This window comes from Phytophthora sojae, assembly GCF_000149755.1.
Source record: "Phytophthora sojae unplaced genomic scaffold PHYSOscaffold_2, whole genome shotgun sequence".
Classification (NCBI taxonomy): Eukaryota; Oomycota; class Peronosporomycetes; order Peronosporales; family Peronosporaceae; genus Phytophthora; species Phytophthora sojae.
In genome coordinates this window covers 1,759,563-1,782,027 of record NW_009258116.1, presented here as the reverse complement: position 1 = coordinate 1,782,027, position 22,465 = coordinate 1,759,563, and the positions used below count along the sequence as shown (strand labels likewise).

Sequence of the window (22,465 nt, the reverse complement as noted above, 5' to 3'; positions counted from 1 at the left end):
CAATGAGACTGTGCGTGTTGCGCTTTCACAGTTGGCATTTTTGCTGCGGGGTGGCTTCCACTGATGCAGCAGAAGCACATAATAACGGCCACTTCGACGGAGTGGTTTCCAGCACAATCGCATGTCCATCTACTGTTGTGTGCATGCGATTGTGCCATCACATTTTGTAATGTCATCAGTAATTGCAGAGTCGCTGATGCCAACTTGAAAGGTAAATGGGATGCTGATCAACTAGAACGAGGTTCGGATCAAATTAAGTGTATTTGTTTATGCGTAGGCAAAGAAATTCGAGTAGGTTGCTGTGAAACAAGTGCAGGCTAGCATAAGTTGTCTACAGTCCGAAGACCGCTTGAGCTGTCAGTGCTGCTAGAACTGTAGCGAATGTGGCAAAGCGGTGGGACGATGCATCGGATGCATCACCCGTCGAGACGGTGTGCCCCCAACGTTGCTGTACAGCTTCATGCTACTCTCAACGCACGCGTTTGTGTTGATCTTGTCGCTCGTGATCGTGTCCGTAGTCGACGAGTCCATTTGGTTGCAGCTGGTGTCGGCTGCCTGCAGGAACGTAACTGAGTTGTCCGAGTTGAGAGTGACTTGTGTCCCGATGTCGGTGTCTCCGATGTTGTGGCACTTGCCGTCAAGCGAGTACACGAGCGCGTTCTTGAAGGTGCCGCATGAGGTTCCATCGGCGTACAACTCTGCGAACAGGTAGGGCGAGGAGCCGAAGATGTTGTCCGTGAAGGCCTTGTAGCTACTGGCGCTGGTAACCGTGTAGTCGTGGCTGCCGTCGTAGTAGCACTGGTCGAGGTTGTAGTCGCTGCATTGCTCGTCCGGGAAGAAGGCGAGCGTCTTGGGAGCACTCCATGTTCTCGTACACCTTGAGGGTGGGGACTTCCATCGCAGCGGCCTGGGAGATACTGGCACAGGCAATAGCAGCGACAAGCGACGGTCGAGAAACCTTCATCTTTGTTGGTCTTGGCTGGTAAGTGGTAGGCTTGGACGCGTCAACTTTGACAATGGGAGGAGAGGAAGGGTCAGAAGCTCGGCAACTGCAACAGCTTCAGGCTCCAGATCGACACCAAGACTGGATAAGGCCAAGTTGAAAGTCCTTGCAACGTCTCGGAGGAGGTACTGGGGTTGACAGTGCAAGTATTATTAGGCGGGGTAAGGTCTTCTGCCAGTTTCGTGCCGTCCTTCGAACTTGCGGGCTTGCTGTGGCATAACTTTTCATTGAATTGTCCATTCTGAAATCTGATTACACCCGCTAAATCTGCGCGATTGGGCTGAATTTATGTACTTCACGCTGGTCCGTGTAAATTTTTCAGAACTTCTTGTTATTGTTTTGAAAAGCTTGTTGATTTGGAGTGAGCTGCCAGTTTCCTGCCTCTTTTTGATAGCATTTTTGTATGCTATGCAAATCCTAGGAGGCTCATCACCGGAAATTGCATGTGACGCTGGAAAAATCTACCAATAGACTACGAGAGTTTAACAAGGAGAAAATGCTAATTGGCTAAAACAAGTAGGCACGGAACTGGTTGTAGGCACGCAACTAGCACCTTACCTTATCGTTAATGGGGCTGAATACTTAAACCTTTACAGGGTGCTGCCCAAAATAAGCTTAACGACCACATAGGCGTCTCGTTCTGACCAGGCAAAACTCACTCTGCGCATCCCATTATCGTTACTGGACAAGCGCTTGATATAGAGTTTGAGGACGCGTTGTGGTCTTGTGGGGCTGGAGTAGACCAGCGATCACTTCAATACCAGCTCTCTAGCGTGCAAGAGTCCAAGAACCAGACACTCAAGAGCCAACCATGCGATCGTACGTCTTCGTTCTCGCGGCTGTGACCTGTCTTGTGACTACCAGCGATGCCCAAGCCGAGAAATAGAGCGCGAAGACGCGTTGTGGTTATTAGTAGCATCAATAGACGGACGATCACTTCGCAATTCAACCCTCAACCAAAACTTCAAGACCAACTATGAGGTGCTACATCCTCGTACTCGCGGTTATTGTCAGTCTGTTAGCTATGGTTGATGCTGCGTCGGCGTCTGGGGTGGCTGATCGAGACAATAAGAGAGAGCTGCGTGCAGAGGAAGTGTCGGGGTCCGGAGCCAACAAAACAAGCGTTGGGAAGGCGAACTTTGGCTCGGTCTTGATCGCCATCCTGGAGACGATCGCGGAGAGTGAGAAGATCAAGAAAGCAGAGCGGCTGCAAAACTGAAGGGCTGATCCGGGCACACAAAGCGTCGGCTGCCTACCCCAGAGAAGGCCAAGGTAGTGAGGATGTAATAACAAATTAAGCAACGATTGAACGTGCATACGGTATCCACGGCAAATTTCGCGAATTGATTTTTATTTAGTTGGATCATACACACCAGCTCCATCACCTCGAGTCTAACCTTCGAAGTCTACAGTGCAGTATAGGCGGTCTCTGTATCAAGAGCGATGAAAACGCACACAACACCGCCTCGCAGTGGGCTCTGGTCCAGAGGCTCTTGATCCGATCTTTGTCCGTCTGTACAGTTAGCTGGCAATCCCGGCAGCCGAGGAAGGTTGGAAGAAGAAAGAAGTAATTTAGTTCAAGCTCTGTTAAATTGGTTATTCTGTCAAATAGATTTGGTATGTCGAACCAGAGCTATTCATCGCAAGCTCGAGTTGTCCATTATGGTAGAGAAAAACCCCTCACTTCCTCGAGGATCCGGCTTTCTTGGCTTTCTCGTTGTCCATGATATGCTTCAACTTGGAGATCATGTTCGCGCCAAAATTCTTGTCTCCGGCGTCCGTTCCGGTGTTTGCAGAGCCAGCTGGGAGCACTCTTGGGTTCAGTCTTGGTATTATCCTACTGGAATAGGAATGATGGGGTGGCACGAAACGAGTCCTATTTTCATGGACCAGAGCAGCATCCAGTTGCAACAGAACACGCGTTCACCTTCTGACCTTGCACCTTCCTTCCAGTTGGCCTTGCGACCAGTTCCATCCACCCATTGTCCGAGTAGCCGAGAACCTAGCATTTAACGCTCAACACCGACGAAGATGAAAATCCCTCGGCCGTCGCAGATTGCTTCCATCATGGCCCTCATTGCAGCGTGGGTGTATCAAGCTGAGGCAACACCAGGCCCTACCATTCAAGTCTTCGAGAACATTGGGTGTACAGGCACCCCCACGTCGATCGTATTCGACGGAACCAGCTACTGCGGCAACTACGTTCTGGGGCAGTGCACCAGTGATGGCCACAGCAGCTACTTCGTCAGTTGTTCGGAGTTCTCCCCGACCAGCTTAGACGCTCTATTTGGCAACACGCCATACCTGATCGCGTCCCTATACGCGTTGGGGTCGTCTTGTGGGACGATGATCGGCGCTTGGGTCTGGCCACTGGGCAACGACGATTGCCACCCGATGCCTCCATTCCCTGGCATGGTCGGCGTCGAAGTCGAGCTCAATTCCGACAATTCCATCACAGTGGAGTTCGCCACCGACAACCTCTGCAGCGATATGAACGACGCGACAGAAGCCACGTACTCGAGCTCCATGATCAACAATAACTACTGCGTTGGAGGCAATACGAGGTTTTACGTTCGCAGTCCGGCAACTACCGGGACAACAACGACAACCGGTACGACGGGTACGACAACGACAACAGGTACGACGACCACCACAACAACCACTTCGTTCAATCCATCGGGGGCCTCGACAGACCCACACGTCGCTCCTATTGCAATTGCCGCGCTGGCAACAATGCTCCAAGCATTCGTGGCCTTCTAAGGGAATGGTTCGCACTGAATTAAAAAAAATATGATAGATCTCATAGAGTATCATAGGCCAGGGGAGATACGCGACAGTATTGAAATTTCTACTTCGTTGTTCTTTTTCGTCGTGTCCCGGACTAGTGTGGCTTGCTTTGGCTTTCCATTCTCTCTTAGTCGCCAGTAACCATGGCACCCGCCATGTATTCCAAGACGTACCTCGCGCTGACTCCGGTTGCTGACGCTACCGCTCGCGAACGATTGCTGCGTGCGGTCGCTCCTACGGTTTACGCCGGGACGCCAGTCAACGACGACGCGCTGTTCAGCGCGATCCTGGAGCGTCAGCTGCGAGAGGTTGAAGCTCAACGCGAGATGGTGACGCGCCACGAAGTTCTGGCTGCTATGGTGAGATCCGAAAGCGGTGGCACCTGCCGTCATGCCGATTCAGTGACTGGGATCCAGCGATGATGGCCGCGAGTGCTGAGTTTGGGCTCGGAGCATCTGTGGTACTCAACGTGGCTTTCGAGAAATGGTCTGTCGAAAACTAATCGTTGTAGTTGTTTGCTGTTGCGATCACTCATAGGTTTCTAGCAGCCCGTCACCTCGGTGTATTCTACGGCCTTGAAAGGATAAATACGGCACATAATGTAAGCGCGGAATTTTGCAATGTGTGCTTTATACGTTGAGGCATCAATTTGGGCTGAGGATGGACACTTTCAAAAGTTACACGAGGATGTGGGCCAATTCGTCACAAGAAGCAGCAGCCTACCAAAGCAAGGTCAGGGGAAGATGACATCGAAGATACAGGCGCTATCCCGAGCGATGCACTCATATAGTGAGAAAAGGTAAGCACAAGCTTCCCTTGCTTCCATTTGGCAGCCATTTGTGAGTCCAGTCAAGACTATTGTTCTCTTGTTGAGAACCTGCAGCTGGACGAGAAGGAAAGGTACGAAGAACATCGACCGTCAACTCACTGAAAATGCTGTGTCTTCGAAAAGGAAAGAAAAGAGCGGCAAGATACTCGACGGTGTGCGGGAGGATTTCATGAAGCGAGGCACAACCCCAGACCAATAACAAGCTCAGGCTGATGCAGAAGAAACGAAGCAGGGAGGCGAGGTGACAACGGTAAAGGAGCTCTTCTTGTGAGATGGCCCTCCCACCCACGAATAAGATTAATGGTGAGTTTTGACGCTCTCGACGAAGATTGAGTTGGAAAGTATGAGAATAACGTCTGTGGTATGCGTCTTTAGACGCGAGGTGATCTTCAAATGGCGGTGGCAGTGTTGCAGCTTTGTTTAAACGTCGCTGAGGTAGACGATGTATTTGGCAGTGTTGGAGAAGTAGCTCAAGTGAGCTTTGCGTTTGATGCTACTAAAATGATTCGGGCCATCTTGCAGATCACAAGTGCTGACGATTTTCAAAATTGACTAACACGTTCGAAGCATGAGAAAGTATTCGCCACACTTCCAAATTATTCGCCCCGCGGCTCCTCAAACTGGCAGAAAGGTTTCCCTTATGAACCTCGCTCTGACTCCGAGTTGGAGCAACAGTGGTGTTAAAGAAATTGCTACCAGGTTTCGAGGCTGATAGCTACAACACATAGCCGAATAGTACAATAGTGTTAGGTGTAGCTAGTGTGTTGTGGTTGAAAATGAAATGAAACTTCAGTGCAACCTCCTACTAAGTAGTACCGAATTATGATTTGTAAATAAACCCTGAACGTGGAAGGGGAAACGTCTGACAACCAATTCCATTCAATTCATTACCTTGCAAAGATGTCATTTGCCTCTATTAACTCTGTGGAAAGATCCCCAAAAAGAGTTAAAAAGTCAAACGCTATTACGCGTTACTTGCTGCCGCCCTCGTCCCTTCGGCACATGCCCTTGTGCAGCACTCTCCACGTCTGGCCGTTATCGCAGTTGTCGTTGTGGAACTGGCACGGACTGTTATACACTCCACGACAAAAAGATATGGACACCACCAAAAGTGGCTGTAACTTCGTCAATTTTTATCGTTTTAAGGTGCGGTTTGGACTAGAGTTGCAGAACACGCTGATAAAGATCTGCACGTTGCTAACACGCGCGCTTTTGCGCTTCTTCAGGTAGCTCAGATACAAATCACTGGTTCTGCCCAGGTGACAAAACTTATGGACAGCTAATCCCTATACAAAATCCTATACTAACCAAAAACCCTTACAAATGATACGGCTTGGACTTTGTATGGGGCGACAAAGGAACCAGCCTCACGGCGATACTCGCGACGTTAGACAAAGATCTGATGGCATTATCGTGTACTAGAAGGTGTGTTTAGTAACCTGTAATAAATACATCGACCATCGCACAAAACGGAGCAAGTAGTAAGCGACTGAAATTTCGAGTGGTGGCTACCATGTATTATCTAATGATTTGCGAGGCACGTTCAGTTGCATCCTAGTTAGTGCCAATTTGTAGCTCTGTATGCTGCTACCTCTTGGATATACGATTGTCTTCTCCATTCTAAACTGTTGGTCGATGATATATGGCTCAGTCCTAAGGTAGAGTGGAGAAATCATGGGTTCCTTTGTCGCCCCCTACAAAGTCCAAGTCGTATCATTTGTAAGGGGTTTTGGTTAGTATAGGATTTTGTATGGGGATTAGCTGTCCATAAGTTTTGTCACCTGGGCAGAACCACTGAAGAAGCGCAAAAGCGCGCGTGTTAGCAACGTGCAGATCTTTATCAGCGTGTTCTGCAACTCTAGTCCAAACCGCACCTTAAAACGATAAAAATTGACGAAGTTACAGCCACTTTTGGTGGTGTCCATATCTTTTTGTCGTGGAGTGTAGGTGACACCATTGCTTCCGCAGACGGAATGACTTTCCCCGGTGCAAAGCATCTTGTCGCAGCTACCATCTTCGCCGGCGAAGCATCCGACGATCAGGAGAGAGGCGAGAACGGCAATAGCGGCAAGCTTCACGACTTCGATTCGAACGAGTGGGTGACTTGGTTGGATCTTGGTAAAATTGAAAGTGGTCAAGCCCAGCAGCGCCCGACGAGTAACTTGCGAAAGCGCCGGGTAGGACCGGATAAACGGTAGCCTTGCAAATACTAATCGCCTGGCTCATTTTCCTCAAGGTACTTCAAGTTGATGGTATGGTAGAAAGCCACGAGACCACGCCACTGGATGGGGTGATAGGTTTGTGTAGTAAACTACGGTCGTCTTGTAGTGATTTGAGGAAGTACTCGCGTACTAATCGCGAGCCTACATGTATCACACTCACAAATGCAATGGCGCACGTCGTAGATACAATCTCAAGAGGGTACACAACCTTACGACTGGATAAACTGGCTTCTGCTGTTCAGCGGCTCGAAAAAGCTTTGAAAAGGATGGTGTTCGAGGCATTTTGAACGCGCGTTCTACAGTAGAACTTCGCCAGAAGAAATAGGAAAGCAAAGTAAAATGGGTAACCTGCAGTCTTCTACGGTGTTTGGCTCTCGTATTCTGCAAAACATTCACAAGCGAGTTAACTGCATGATGGTAATTCTAGTGAATATACTTGGCGGATACAATCATCAGAAACTAATTATTAGGTCTGCGCTTACAGCGTAAGCTGCACCAATGCTGATAACAGAAAAATGGGATCACTCCAGGGGCGGAATCCTACAAAATCTTGCACTCCAGGTATGTCCGAGCAGGAATATCTCTTCATTTAAGGAAAGTTCTTAGCGTTTCCTCATTTTAATGGGTAGTCATTCAGTTTCGATTTTCTTGCTTCGGCACGAGCCCAAAATGTACTCCAGCTCGTATCCCGCGCTCGCTCCCGTGGCATACCCTTCATGCCGTGAAGCTCTCGCGAACTGTAGAGCCCCCGCGATTGCTGCTGGGACTCCTATCAGCAAGGATGCACTGATCCGTGCTGTGTGGGAACGCGGAACACGCGAGATGGCTGGCGGCAGAGGCGTCACGTGTGCTGAAACTCTGGCTGCGAGGATTCGTGAGCACGCGATCATGGCGAAGCACGCTGAGGCAGCGTACTCAAAGAATACGGTCGCGTCTACGATCAAGCAAGAGAAGACGACTTGATTTACGGTGCGTTCAAGCAGCCGCGCAGGAGTTTTTGGACCGTGGCATCACAGTTGCAAGACAGATGCCAAAATCGATCTTTGTCGTTTCAGAAAAACAATCTTATAAGCCTTTCTTGTGCGAAACTATGCCGTGCGAGTTCCGCGATCGCACAGGTTTCGCAATTTTGATGTTGTTTGTTGTTGGCTTATTCAATGCCAGAAAACGGTCTTTTCGGAAAGCGTTTCGAAAGCTCACAAAGGTTGTGTGCCTGCTCTTACAAGATATACAGCTAAGCCACCACGATGTTGACAACTTCTGCGCCTTACTTGAAAGTAGTAATGAAACAAACTCAAGATATTTACAATGACTCGAAAACCATCTTTTTTCATCGAGGTGCTAGTCTCATTGGCGAAGCTGGAGAAAATCGACAAGCTACAGGATATGACGGCGCTGCTGTGCGTGGATGGCCTCGTCACGACGTGATCAAGAATCCTTTCCATCAAGTGCAGATGGTCTTCCGACAGCGGTGCACGTATTTGGTAACTCCGACGTTAAACGGCGATGAAATCCTGGTGCCACGGTCGGATCGTACCAAGGTAAACAAAGCTTTCGAGAGACCAGGTGCACCTGCAGGCGGCGATATTTTCATGCTAACTCAGTTTGCGGAAGGCGCACAGGAAACACGCCGCTACGAGGTGATCCACTGCAGGCTTGCGAACCTGTTGGATACCAGCAAAGTAGTGCGCCATGAAGAGCGAGCAAAAGCTGCGGGCGCCTTGGATATCTTTCTGCTGACTACGTCGGCGAAGTTGACCAACGAGTTCGACCTCCCACCGCGGTGTGGCATTGTTTCGCACGACGAATTCCGCGAATACTTTGGGCCGTATCCCGGGCGTATCGGAGCCTCGATCCTCCTAGCCTCAATACCGCGTGTGAAACGACGGCGGAAAGGTTAAGTTCATCAGAAGCACATTAAAGAATAAGGTCTGGGGCTAGAAGGGTTAAGTAAAGGAATCTCTGAACCAGCGGGGCTCGTTTTTTTTTTTGCCGTAGCTTGGTTTTCTCGTCGAAGTATAGGAGCGATGTACAAAAATATTTTTTCCTCAATATTTTTCGTTTATAACCATGCGTACGTAAAGCACAGTGCTCTTCTCAAGACCTCGGGGACTGGACATCGACGCCATTAAAATAATTGTCGCGAAAACATAGTTCTCCAGTATTGACCAGGCCCCCTAAGCGTTGTCAGAATGGGCAAGAAGAGCAAAGTCTCAGCGGTGCTGCGATCGCTCTGCTGTGACTGATCGATGTGGAATGAGGTAATAGTGGATAAATGGTAGTATCATCAATAAACTGATGGATTACTCTGTGTACATTGCTCTGGTTATCAAAATTCTAAGCTTAGCAGAAGAGGAACGTGGGCTTGGCCGCCTTGGGCTGGCACATCCGCTCTGCGCGCTTGTTGCCCACGATTCGCTGCATTCGCAGCAGGTCCAGACGCGTGAACAACGCGATCGAAGACTTGCCGTCCGTGCTATCCGCGAATCCGTCGTCGTTGTGTCCTGTCGTGTCACTGCTCGGCAGCATGTTCATCATCTCGGCGTAGAAGTCCCCCATCACGGGCAGGCCGTACCAGATGAGCTGGTGCACGCCGCGGATCTGGTACTGGTGGTAGAAGTGGAAGCGCTCCGTGTACAGCATCACGTGGCAGTGGCCGTGGAAGAAGGTCGTACGCGCTCGAGACACCTGCTTGCTCGTCGTGTACTCGCAGCACTGCACACTGCGGATCAGCTTCTTGTTCATTGTGTCGTTGAACAGGTTGCGCACGCGCACGTAGTCGAAGTAGGACGGGATGAAGATAAGGACGTGCTTGCGAGGGTGATCCAGCAGCGGCTCGAACACGTGCTTCTTGAAGTAGGCGAAACGCAGCTCCACCTCGTCCTTGGCTGTGAGGCGTCCAGAGTGGTCCAGGTCCACGCGCTGGAAGATCTGCTTCACCTGCGGCACCACGCGAGAGATCGAGGCCGAGCCATCGGCAGCGTCGTAGCGGCGAACATACTTGACAACTCCAGAAATGTTCCTGCACGTCTTGTTCACAAGCGCATTGAGCGCGGGCTCCACGCCATGCGCAAACACGACCGTCTGTCGGAAGTACGAAGCCAGGAAGGCCAAGTTCCACTCGCGCACGCGAGCAAAGTCTGCGTGAGGAGCTTCCTTGGGCTGCAAGTTCGTAGCACGCAGCACCGTGCGCAAGTGCTCCAGGTTCTGCATGGCCATGAGGCTGGCCGAGTCTACAATGCACACCTCGATAGTCGACAGAAAGTTGCTCGACAGCTTCACGTCGTCACTGGCTTCGGCTTCGTCCAGCAACGCGACTTCGTCACCGAGCTGCTGGCGCAGTCCTAGAGGCGAGGCGATGATAATGTCCGCGTGGTGATACTCGCTGTAGAATCGCACTGCCTTGCGGGAGAAGGACAGACCCAACTGGAAGCAATCGTCGTTGTTGCCCTCGTCGAACACGCGCTGCCACTCCTTCTTGCCATCATCCTTGGACGGTTCGTCCTCGTCGTCGTCTTCGTCCTTTGCGCTGCCAAACTCACCAAAGAACCGGTCCTTGTTGTGGAACGTGTCCACAGTCGCAGGCAGCAGCTCCAGCAGCTGCTTCACGAAGGCCATAGCGGCGCTGCGCAGGGGAAGCAACACAAGCACGCTCGCGCGACAGAAACCTTGGTCGCGGTACTCCTTCTCCTCGTCATCATCCTCCTTGCCAGCGTCGCGCTTCTTGATACGTTCATTGTTGCGCGTAACGGTGTCGCGCGCCTTGAGCACGTGGTTCAGCACGTGCATCGCGCTCACCTGGCGCAGCGTCGCCGTGTTCTCGTACGTCTGGCCAGCGAAGAAGACGTCCGTGTACGCCGACAGCTGCTGCGACAGCGAGCGCTCCACGGATCCCATGGGAAACGCCGTCTCTGCATCCAGTCCGCGCTGCTTCCAGGCCGCGAACAGCCTCGAGCGCACATACGCTTTCTTGCTCTGCGCTTGCTCTGGCGTCGTGACGACTCCAGCCACGCCGCTAACCTCCGCATCCACTCCAGTCCGGTACGTCACATCATACGCCTCGTCTTCCGCCAGCACCGGCAGCTTCACCTCCGCAAACTTGCGAGTCTGAGCGTCGAATTTACGAGCGTCCTGCTCTGTGAAGGAGCTCAGCAAGTATCGTCGACGGTACGGGTCCTCCTGCTCCTCCTCTTCGTTTTCCAGCTCGACTTCATCGTCCTTCTCCATCGCCGCAACCTGCTCTTCGACCTGCTGCTCCTCGTCAACCTGCTCCTGCGCCTCCTTCTCTCCATCCTCCTCATCCTTCTCCTCATTTTCTTCAACCTCCGCAGGCTTAAACGCATTGACGAACTCGTCAAACAGCGAGTTCTTCTTCTTGCCGCCCAGCGCGTCCTCCCCGTCACTGTCACTGTCGCTGTCGCTGGCCATCGCATCATTGTCTTCTCCTTCCTCTTCGTCGTCCTCCTCGTCCCCACTCCCGTCCTTGTAAATGGCGTTGGCCGTCTTCTCCCACGTCTCGTGAAACTGCTCGCGCTGCCAGCGCTTCTTATCGTCCACGGAGGCGAAGAACTTGCGCTCCTTGGAGCGCTGCGCGATCTTCTTGGTCTTCCACTGGCCCATCATGGAGCCCTTGGAGCTGCCGCGGCGCGGCTTGGGCTCATTCTCGCTCGAGACGGCGCCGCGCTTGGCCTTGGGCTCGGCGTCGTCCCACACGTTGGCCTTGCGCTTGCGCGCGCCCTTCTTCTTGCCTCCTCCCTTGCGCGCGCCCATGCTGGTCAATGACGGCAACTGCCCGGATCGGAGCCCAACGGCTAAATGGCTGGCCGGAAGCTGGCGGTGCGCGGATTGGCTGAAATGGGAGCTGGCTGGATTTTCAGCCAATGAATATGTGTTGTGTGTCACACATAAGCGACTTATTTTGGGGGGGATGAGCCCCTTCGGGGAAGATGGCTACATTGGTGACACATTGGGAGCGCGAGTGCGTTGAGGCCGTTTGGGCGATGGGAACCATGGACGCCGCCGAAGCGAGGGAGATTGCGCAGTGCATGAGCGACGAGGAGGACCAGCAGAGGCAGGCGGCGAGGTTCCAGGCCCCCGAGGGCGAGGACGCCGAGGCGTGGGCCCTCCAGTCCGTCGCGGGTGTGCTTCAACGAGTGCAAGAGGCTCCGGGAGACGAGTACGTTGGGTGAGCGCCGCTGGGTGGAGCGACGATACTGACGGAAACGTTTTATTGCCGACAGAGTGAGTGTGGAGGCGCTGGTGCGGCAGTTGGAGCGGCTGCCGAGAGAGGCGCGAGCACACCAGCTTGTGCGTTTGCTGCTTGAGACTCGAGAGGAGTCGATCCCAAAAGAGGCCGTGTTGGGGATTTGGGGCAAGCTTGTCGCGGGGAATAAAGCAAAGGGTGGGTCCTCAGGTGGCCAGAAGTCGAGAGCCAAGAGCGCAGCTAGCATCCCCATCATTCGAAGTCGGTTGCTCGAGGTACAGCGCCAACGCTTATGATATCCTGCCACTATGTGAAGTACTGACGATACTTCCTTATCTGGTGTAGTCCAAACGAAAGCAGGCTGAGTGCGACCTCAAGTTACTGCAGAACCGAATATCACTGCTGCAGGTGAGATCTGAAGATGCGTTACTTGAGCTGGAGACCCAGGTTTTAACGATCCTGTTCGTATATCCCAGCACGAAGAGTCGAAGGCATGGAAAAAGATCGCGCAGACGAAAGATCGAGCTCAAGAAATCCTCGAAATGCGTCTAGCTAGCTTGCAACGCCAGGAAGAGAAGTCAATACACGCAGTCGAACGCGAACGGCAGTCTCGTACGGCACAAAAGAAGCAGCACAGCCTCAAAAAGGAGTCGGTGATCAAGAAAAAGCACGCTGCCATTCAAGTAATCTCAAAGAAGTATCAGGACGTTGAACAGGTGAAGACTGAGAGCAAGCGGCTGAAGGCGGAGCGTGAACGATTGCAGTTGTTGCAAGTGGAGCGGGCACGAGCAAAGCGACAGGCCATTCGAAGACAAGAAGATGCACTGAAGAAGAAGAAATTGTTGGATCGCCAACATGTGGACGAGGAAGCAGCTCTGCGGTTAATGAAGAAGGCCATCGCAGAGGAGCGACAGATCCGAGAGCACCGTAAAAAGGTGCAAGAGATGGAGGAGGCAGAACGGGCCTTGATCCAGCGGTTGCAAGGAACCCAACTTATTCAGAGAGAAGCGTATTCAGTTCTCGAACAGGCTCTACTGCGAACAGATCTAAAGCGTGCACATTCCGTTGCCCCGTTGGGCGAAAGGTAAGAACAAATTCAGCTGATGAGCTAGCATAGTCATATATCGCATAATATTATGTCAGTAAATCCATTAATGTGGCTGTTATTTTGAATTAGCTGTCCGTACGGTAAGATCTACCCGACTTAACCAACGCTATCAGCTTGAAACATCATTAGTTCTCCGTCGCTTCAGACTCGACAGTAGGCACAACAGCTTTTCCCCGATAGACAGTCCCAGCGTGTTTCTAGCAATGACACGAAATATGTTAGAAACCCCAAGTTCCAGAGCTTCTTGGGGTCATAGGCACGACTTTGTCAATCTTAGGTAACTATTCTGCGTACGTCGAATTGAAAACTTGAGAGCTTAAGCATGAAATTCGTTCGGCATCGCGTGCCTGCGGCCCGAAGAAACTCTGAAATTTAGGATTATCTTATTATATTCGGTTTCATTGTACTGCTAAATATTTTCTATGTCATTCAGCTGAAAGCGTGGGAGGACAAATTCGCCACAAGTCGTGTAGGACGGAGCTCTCTGCTATCAGGAAGTCCGTGTACTTTTGCAGCGCTCAGCAGCTAGTCTATTTATCGCACGCGACTTGAGAATTTATCCGCGAATTTATTCTCCGACGCTTTCAACTTGGTGATCTGAATGACTTTGAAGACCTCCATGTGCTTGATGAACTTTTCGAACCTGTCTCCGGAGACATTGGCAATGATAGAGCCCGCTACGATCGAGTCGACAATGACTCCTAGCCCGGCAAAGGCAGCAACACCGATAAGGTCGTACAGAATGAAGACGACAACCACGATCTGGATGGGGATGGTTCACTCGACGTTGACCTCGAGCGCCGCCTAGAGCGTTTTGTCGACATTCGACGAAAAGAGGTTGCGCGTTGGAGTCCCCTTTGAGCGACGCAAGACTTTCCTTAAAAGCTGTTTCTTAAGCGACACCGTCAGTCGGACAGCGATCAATTCGATGTTGAAGTGCACGTGGGATAGCATGATGGCGTTCGCAAATCGTGATGCGAAGAACACGCCACAGTATCAAGTCGTCAGTGACGACGTGGTTCAAAGCAGCAGGGGCGAACACGTTGCGTGCGGGTGAAGAGCGTAGAAAGAAGGAGCCCCTGTCCGTGGTGGCCGTTGCCTTGATGATGGACTTGTCGTGGCACTCGTAGTGCCTCACGAAGTCGTCAAATGTCGTGATGAGTTAGGCTCGCGATAGTCTTAGTACAGGCTGGGAAGGACTGTTGTGGCCAGTGCTTGGTTTAATGGTCGAACGCGAAATGGAAAGTGAGAGAACAGTCATAATAGCGAAGCAGTGACTTCGTCCTCTGTCCATCAAAAGACGCAACATGATTGATGTTTAGCGTCAAGACCACCCTAACGTATTTTTCTATCGTTACATTCTGATCGGTTAATGCAAGATTTCGACTCAGGTCGCTCGAATGTGGCTATTTGGGGTATTTCACACAACCTTCCGCCACAGGTAACATTCACTAAAAATCATCTTAGGCGGGGTATGCGTCTTCTTCCACTCCACTGTACTGCAGTTGGACTGTCAATTTGTATTAAACCCTGCCTATACTGCTAGATGTCGATGAATCAAGCTGGTCAGGTATGAACTATGGGATTAACAAGACCAGGGATTCCAATCGCCCCCTTAACTCTGAAATAAATTTAAAAAAACACTCGCGGAAGGATAGCATTCAATATAGTGAACCCACTTGAAATAAACGTTACTTTGTAAAAACAAATCTCACAAGAGCTAATGTGACACCTGTACTCTTAAGCTGGAGCGTTCCATTAAACACTAGAGGCAAAACTTTGGTCTGGGAGGACAGTGTAGTCTTCATTTGTATGCAAACGTGGGGTAGGCAAGAATAATGTAACATGAAAATTGGTGGCAAGTTTTCAAACCCTGGTGTAGCGCCTTATAAAAAATGGCGAAGTTGCCGTGCAAAAGCAGAAAAAGTTAAAGGCGCGGTCATGCATTCCAGCTATACAAATTTACACAAGAAGGACTCATGGGGTTTAGTCAATTTAGAGCGGGGCCAAAACGAAGCCACAGTCATTGGCGCGAACAGACACAGGAATCCGTCAGTTGTTATTTCATTGATTTTGAGTAAATTTTAGCTTACAAGAGAAAATACAGCTATCCTAGTTAAATAAATTTCATAAATTCAATAACTGCTCACTACAGTGTGTGGCACACACTACGGATACAGTCGACATCCTGGGAACAACCAGCCACGAAATGTACATACCTTGTGATGTTATGGTAGCCATAATCTGTGGACTATGGACTCAGGCGACATTTGCCAAGGGGGGGGGGGCATCCCGGCCGCTGAAATAAAATTGGTTAGGCTGTTCAGCCAGCTAAAGCTGTCCTCCCAGTATAATACTTCATTTCACACTTACGGATCTCGAGATCCGCAAATTCCCGCATTCGAATTGTGCACCAGCTAGATCCCATGCGGCAAGAGAGTGGTCAACGATTGTAAAAGTACGAGAGTAGCTCTAGCAAACGTGCTTATGCGAGCAATGATACACCTTTCTTTCAAAGCTGCTGAAATGGGCCACTTAACCAGTTTCTACTGCGTGAGGCACCTTCGTATTTAGCTAATTTCTACTGTATGAAGAAAAAAGTTAAATCTATCTGGGGTACGATCCAGTATTATTCTACTGGATCACAGTTCAACAAGGACAAGTGTGTCTTTCGCTTTGGCGGCGTGACGGTGATGGAGGCCAAGCGCTGTGGAAACGTCTACAAGCTGAATACAGTGGGGGACCAGGTGTGTCGTGCGGCGACGACATCTCGTAAGGAGCCATCGGCCGTCGTGCACGCCCGTCTCGGCCACATCCCGTACAAGCGCTACGAACAGCTTTTGAGCATGGCCGATGGGGTACCGCGCATCGCGGGCGACGTGTCGATGGATAACGTGTGCGCCAGATGTTGCATGGGGAAGATGCGCGCTGACGACTTCCCACGTCACCCTGACAACTTGGTCAATAGTGCCGGTGTGCTGGATTTGGTGCAGACGGACGTCATGGGTCCGATGCAGACCAAGACACCTGGAGGCTGCACGTACGCAGTGACCTTCATCGATGACTACTCAAGACACGTGACGGTGTACTTCATGAAGGCAAAACCGGAGGTGCTGTCGAAGTTCAAGATCTCCAAGGCAGCAATGGAGAACGCAACGGGCAAGACGATCAAGCGCCTGCGTTCGGACAATGGCGGCGAGTACACAGGCAAGGAGTTCAAAGCCTACCTCGGCCGCAGCGGTATCAAGCATGAGAAGACGGTGCCGTACACGCCTCAGCAGAATGGATTGGCTGAGCGCATGAACAGAAGTTTGGTGGAGATGGCACGCTGCATGCTCTACTATGAGGAAATCGACAAGAAGTGGTGGGCTGAATCTGTCAACACGGCTGCGTGGATCATGAACCGGATCCCGAATTCGGTGACCGTGAAGACACCCCACGAGATCGTGCACCTAGTCAAGCCTCAGCTCAAAACCATGAAAGTATTTGGCGCACTTGGCTACGCCCACATCGCCGACGAGAAGCGTCGGAAGCTGGATGCGAAGGCGTTCAAGTGTCGATTCCTGGGGTACGAGGATGGTGTGAAGGGATACCGCGTTCTCAACGTGGCGACGGGAAAGGTGCAAATCGTGCGCACTGTGAAGTTCATGGAGACGACGGAACCCGATCACCTGATGACGCGCCTGGAGATTGACGACGATGAAGATTTGACTCCAACGGCACTAAACTCGGGCGGCGTACCTGCACTGGTGCCGGGTCGCGACGTTTCGACTGAAGTTGAAGTTGGCGGCCCGACTATGTCACCGAATAACGTGACGACAGGTGGAGCAATCGTTCCGTACACTACCCATCCGATGATTACTCGGTCGCGTGCTCATCACATTGAAGAGACCAACGATCCTGAGGAGCCCGGAGCTCGCTAGAAGCAAGTCGTTGCGCCATCCGAGATCAGGACGAAGCGTCAGAAGGTGAACCGAGGTCGCGCCAAGTCGGACGAGAACCAACTCACTATCCACGGTGGGATGCTGATGGCTGCAACGGAGGAGGTGCCAAGGTCATATCAAGAGGCGATTACGAGTGAGGATCGTGCCCAATGGAAGGCAGCGATTGCAAGTGAGCTCAAGTCGCTGATGACGAATAAAACATGGAAGTTGGTGTCCAAGCCCAAACACCAGCGCGCGATTGGCTGCCGCTGGGTGTTCGCGTTGAAGCGCGATGAGACGGGTAGAGTCGTTCGGTTCAAGGCTCGTCTCGTGGCCAAGGGGTACTCGCAGCGCCATGGAATCGACTACGAGGAGACCTACTCGCCAGTGGTGTACCTGAACTCCATTCGTGCGAAACTTGCGAAGTGCTGCGCCGACGGAATGGAAATTGACCAGTGTGACATCGACACTGCGTTTTTGTATGGAAACCTCGAAGAGGAGATCTACATGGTGTTGCCTGAAGGACTTCGAGAACTGCTGGATTTGGCTGAAGCCCAAGGTGAAGATGACGTCGTCTGCCTGCTACTGCAGAGTTTGTATGGACTCAAGCAAGCGTCTCGCGTATGGAACGGGACGATCGACGCGCATCTCAAGAGCATGGGATTTCAAGCTGCCGATGCCGACCCGTGTGTCTACACGAGAGGTGCTGGCGACGACGGATGCGTGGTGTGTCTCTACGTCGATGACATGCTGATTGCATCTCGCCAGCGGGCCATCATTGATTCAGTGAAGGCAGGAATCACGGACAAGTTTCGCATCAAGGACCTCGGACGCGCTCGATTCATCCTTGGCATCGAGATCGACTACAATATGGAGGCCAAGACGCTGGGCATCTGCCAGCGGGCGTACACCGCGTCGATCATCAAGAAGTTCAGCCAGGAGAATGCGAAGCCGTGTCTGACTCCACTCGACCCAAGTGTGCAGTTGACCAAGGTGGACGAACCCCAAACCGAGGAGGACAAGGCCAAGATGAAGTCGAAGCCGTATCTGTAATGGGCCTACTTTGGCTCACTACTTTAGCTTACACGTGTGCGCGTGTATGTGAGGAAGCGTAGCTTAGTTTAAATTAGAGTTAATTATACTCGGGCCTCCGAGTATAGATTAATCTAAATAAACGATCCAAATAATGTTTTTGGGTTAAAATGAGAACTGCTATTTTTGTTTTATGTTTCTGACTTCCTCTAAATGTAATATTCTAAGATAGGAATCTGCCAACGGCTGGTTGGCAGAATTCCAATGCTATGCATGTCGCTCATTGGCTAAGAGATGCTGCTCTCAGCCAATAGGAATCCTAAGTCTCTATGGACCACCCGTCGTGGTGGTCGTAAATGTATGTAGCCTTTGGTGTGTCTACACCAAGGTCGAGAAAGTCTTTCGAACCTCTAACAGACGTCGTATCTGTTAGAGTTACAAGTGACTGTAGCCACTTGTGCGTGTAACCCTGTTACACCATCCCCCCTCAAGGTTAGACGCGCCGAGTCACGGCACGTCAATCAGGAAATTGACCATTCGTCAATTCTTCACGTTGGGAGAAAGAAAACTCGAGCTCATTCCCCAATGAGCTCGCCGCAGAAGAAGACCGCCGCCACAACAGAGGGTAACCTCTCTGTTGTTCAGTACCATGAGCGCCAGCAGGCAAAGCGCGATGCGCTCGCTGCAAAGGCCGCGTCGGGGACAACTCAGTCGGAGATTGTCCTCGAAGGTTCCTCTGTAGTCAACGACGCCGTTAACTATGGGAGTGACGACGAAGAGATGGAAGAGGGCGAGACCTCTTCCAACAAGCGCAAGGAGTCTATCGACAGCAATAGTCTCGACCCGCATGCCGGGTCGAGACGCCCTCGTGAAGGAGACGATTCGGACGCTTCAAGCTCGAAGCGTTCGCGCGGCGAGAGCGACACTCCGCACTCCGCTGCTGGGGCTTTAAGCTCCCCGCGTGAGGTGGCGTCTTCAAGTTCTCCGCGCGCTGCTCAGGCAGCGCGCGATCCGTGGATGCCGTCTGCGTCAGAGATCGCAGACCGTGTGGGCAACACCGTGCCTCCAAATGAAATCCCGCTGTACGTATGCAGCGGGATCCACGGTGATGCTGGGGCGGAGGAGCAGCACTTTGATCCGTTAACGAATCAAAGGCGCGATTACTATATCGGACTTTTTCACGAGCTCCGATACTTCTCCAGCAAGAAGACCTCTTCTCGCAGCAAAGTGCCTGAGTGGCAGGCACTTTGTCAAAGTTGGAATGCTTTTGTTGAGAACTTCAACAAGCAACTGGCTGCTTACCGCGAGCGGGTTAAGCATGCCCGTGAACGCTTCGAGACATTCTCGACGCGCGGGAGGTTGGAGCAGCTCCACAGATCTTCTGTGGACGCTGGTATTCCATGCGCTTTGCCCGAAGGCCAACAGTGCACGTTGTGTCTTTCGGGTGCGGCGCGCTTGAGCGACCGCGACCTAAACGGGTACACGACGATTCGTGTACCTGCGAGTCTCAAGGATCTCCGTGCTAAGTTCTTGGCACGTGAGGAACGCGACGATCGTGGGACCTCGGGCGCTGTAGGTGACCACAGCGCTCGCACTACCTTCGCGTCGGCAGTGCGTGGTGAGCTTCGTACGCCCTCACCATTTCCGGAACGTCCTGCAGCAGGACGTCCCGTGGATCCCATGTATCTTGGTGGGGCGGAAACCCTCTCCAACGAATACTATAACGAACCGAATGCCGGTTCGTTTTCGGGATACTATGGTTCACAATACGCTCAACAATCCAGCGTGTTGAGCCGCGGGCGTCGCGGATCGGAGGCGGCGGTGGTGGGAACACGCCCCGGGTATGATCAACCTGTGGTTGACCTTGGCCCGACGCTCGAGGAGCGGGTCGCTGCTGTGGAGCAGCTTCAGAGCCGTGAGTTCGCCGCTCTGAAGCAGGAGATGGCGATCCTGAGAGCTCAAGTTGCTGAGGCCTCGCAGACCGCGTCGGACATCTCTGTCGACGTGGGAGGTCGCGTCGCACGCTTGACCCAGCGCGTTCACGCGCTGGAGCAGAGGTTCGCTCCCGCTGGGGCTTCCGCTTCGGGCCAGCCGAGCTAGGTGGCTCGTGCTGCCGGTATGGCTTCAGCCGCCCGACGTAAAAGGTCGGATGGAGGCGCATGCTAGATGGAATATCTAGCGTGTAGGCGTTGCCATGCCGTGCCAACACCGTGAACGGCCCGATGAAGCGCGGAGCGAGCTTGCTCGCCCCGAAGTCGGAAACGGCATGTTTAGGCAGGTTTTGAGTTGCTAACAAAACCAATGAACCCTTCTTGAATTCATTAGTGTTGCCCCTACCAACATTGGCTGCGTTCAGTTTCTGTCGGTCGACAGAAGCTGCGATAGCGTCTTGGACAAACCGAATGACGGCTTGTCTGCGCTGCACGAAGTTGATTGCGTCCGAGCTGAACTCGTTCAGCTCGTTTCTAGCAGTAGGCCCGGCCTCTGCGTTCGTCTTCGCGGTGTCTGTGGCCTGCACAGACCCGTTCTTCTTCTTCTTCTTGCTCTTGTCAGCGTCTGTGCCCTGCACAGACGCGTGCTTCTTCTTGTTGTTGCGCGTAGTCGCGGCTGACACTGTGCAAGTGTCAGCGGCATTCTGCGGCTGCTGCGTTGCAGTCGTAGATCCTCCCCCACTTAAGGAAGGAGCCACCAGCCCGAGTAGACTCGGGAGGCGTGGGTGCCTGATGGCATTCACGTAGAACGGTGTATGCCCGGTCGAGGCATGCACCGAGTTGTTGATGGCGAACTCCGCCATCAGCAGGCACTCGCTCCAGTGTTGGAACGAGTGAGCGTAGCTCTTAAGCACGTCTACGAGCACGCGGTTCACGCGCTCGGTCTGCCCGTCCGTCTGCGGATGGTCCGCAGTCGACATCGAAAGTTGACTCCCAAGAAGTGTAAACACTTCTTGCCAAAGGTGTGCAGTGAAGCGCGGGTCTCGATCCGACACAATGTCGTTCGGCATGCCATGGTGTTTAAACACCATGTCAACGAACAGACGCGCCGTCTGTTTCGCAGTCACTTCAGCGGGTACCGCAGCAAGATGTACCATCTTGCTAAAGCGGTCAATAAAGACCACAACGCCCGTGTTCCCCTGACTGTCCGGGGGAAGACCGAACACGAAGTCCAAAGACATGGACTGCCAACACTCCCGTGGAGTTGGCAGTGACTGCAAGGGAGCCTGCACGAAAGGCGCAGGCTTCACACGTTGACAAACCTCGCAAGCACGGACGTACTTGCGCACCCATTTGTACTGGTGGGCCCAGTAAAAGTCTCGCGTGAGAAGAAGGTATGTCTTCTCACGGCCCGGATGCCCCGCAGTCGGTGCATCGTGATACTCGTACATGATCCTGAGTCGCAGGTCATGGTCATTGGGCACGACAACGCGGTCCGCGTTGTCGTCGACTGCGCTGTAAAGTAATAACCCGTCGTGCACCCGATAACGGTGTGCACGAGCACGAAGATGCTTCGGCAGCTTCTGACGAGCTTTGTCAGAAGGCGCTGAGCCATAGGCCAGCAAGATCTTCGCGTCCGCGTCGTGCACGAACGCGGCCTTCACCCAACAGTGACGACGTTGGGGTGCTCGATCGCATGGCGTCAATGGCATTGACGTCGGCATCAGTCGTGGCGTAGTCAGGTCGTCGACGCGAGAGCGCGTCGGCCACCGCATTGAGTCTTCCGGGTTTGTACTCAACCCGGAAGTTATACTCTGCGAAGAATGAGAGTCATCTCACCATCCGTTGCGAAATGTGCGGCGACTTCACAGCCGTCCGCAGCGACGCGTGGTCCGTATAGACCACGAACGGTTTGCTTCCGAGTAGATACACTCGGAACTTCGCGAGTGCGTACTTCATGGCAAGGGGCCCCTTGTCATGTACCGGGTAGTTGCGCTCAGCTGGCTTCAGCTGACGCGATTGGTAGTAGACGACACGATCACGACCCTCGTGATCGTGCTGCATCAACGCACATCCGATTGCGAAGTCGGATACGTCACACACAACGTGGAACGGGCGAGCTTGGTCAGCCACCGCCAAGATCGGCGCCTCAGTCAAGCCCCGCTTGACTGCATCGAAGACCTGCTGACACTCAGCAGTCCAAACCCACTCGGCGTCCTTCTTCAGGAGCTGTGACAGCGGGCGTATCATGTCTGCCAAGCCAAGGAACTGCCGCAGTTCCTTGACGTTCGACGGCGTCGGCCACTCATTGATCACTCTGACCTTTGTCAGGGTCAGGGCGGACACCGTTCTTCCCAACGAGACACCCGAGCACGGGTATCTCGCTCGCCCCGAAGATGCACTTCTTCAGGTTCGCATAGAGCTTGT

The 22,465-nt window shown here is 52.5% G+C and overlaps 6 protein-coding genes across 6 annotated transcripts; 3 read left to right on the top strand and 3 right to left on the bottom strand.

The window, feature by feature from the left end:
• Window positions 1-366: 366 nt before the first annotated feature.
• Window positions 367-964, bottom strand: PHYSODRAFT_295743 (hypothetical protein; the record flags this gene model as incomplete). Its single annotated transcript, XM_009520276.1, has 2 exons — window positions 367-798; window positions 878-964. The coding sequence occupies 2 exons, from the start codon at window positions 962-964 to the stop codon at window positions 367-369; spliced, it is 519 nt and encodes a 172-aa protein (XP_009518571.1).
• Window positions 965-3,070: 2,106 nt separating this feature from the next.
• On the top strand, window positions 3,071-3,763 carry PHYSODRAFT_295742 (hypothetical protein; the record flags this gene model as incomplete). The annotated part of the gene is made up of 1 exon (XM_009520275.1): window positions 3,071-3,763. One exon carries the CDS (start codon window positions 3,071-3,073, stop codon window positions 3,761-3,763), a length of 693 nt encoding a protein of 230 aa, XP_009518570.1.
• Window positions 3,764-3,945: 182 nt separating this feature from the next.
• PHYSODRAFT_466246 (hypothetical protein) lies at window positions 3,946-4,155 on the top strand (the record flags this gene model as incomplete). Its single annotated transcript, XM_009520274.1, has 1 exon — window positions 3,946-4,155. A coding segment is annotated over one exon (210 nt), but the record flags the coding sequence as incomplete, so codon positions are not given.
• Window positions 4,156-5,590: 1,435 nt separating this feature from the next.
• PHYSODRAFT_479044 (hypothetical protein) lies at window positions 5,591-6,697 on the bottom strand (the record flags this gene model as incomplete). Its single annotated transcript, XM_009520273.1, has 2 exons — window positions 5,591-5,677; window positions 6,515-6,697. Coding segments are annotated over 2 exons (270 nt in total), but the record flags the coding sequence as incomplete, so codon positions are not given.
• A 2,487-nt stretch (window positions 6,698-9,184) lies between these two features.
• PHYSODRAFT_310709 (hypothetical protein) lies at window positions 9,185-11,611 on the bottom strand (the record flags this gene model as incomplete). Its single annotated transcript, XM_009520272.1, has 1 exon — window positions 9,185-11,611. One exon carries the CDS (start codon window positions 11,609-11,611, stop codon window positions 9,185-9,187), a length of 2,427 nt encoding a protein of 808 aa, XP_009518567.1.
• A 275-nt stretch (window positions 11,612-11,886) lies between these two features.
• Window positions 11,887-13,132, top strand: PHYSODRAFT_486910 (hypothetical protein; the record flags this gene model as incomplete). Its single annotated transcript, XM_009520271.1, has 4 exons — window positions 11,887-12,017; window positions 12,082-12,319; window positions 12,390-12,452; window positions 12,521-13,132. The coding sequence occupies 4 exons, from the start codon at window positions 11,887-11,889 to the stop codon at window positions 13,130-13,132; spliced, it is 1,044 nt and encodes a 347-aa protein (XP_009518566.1).
• Between the last annotated feature and the right edge of the window lie 9,333 nt (window positions 13,133-22,465).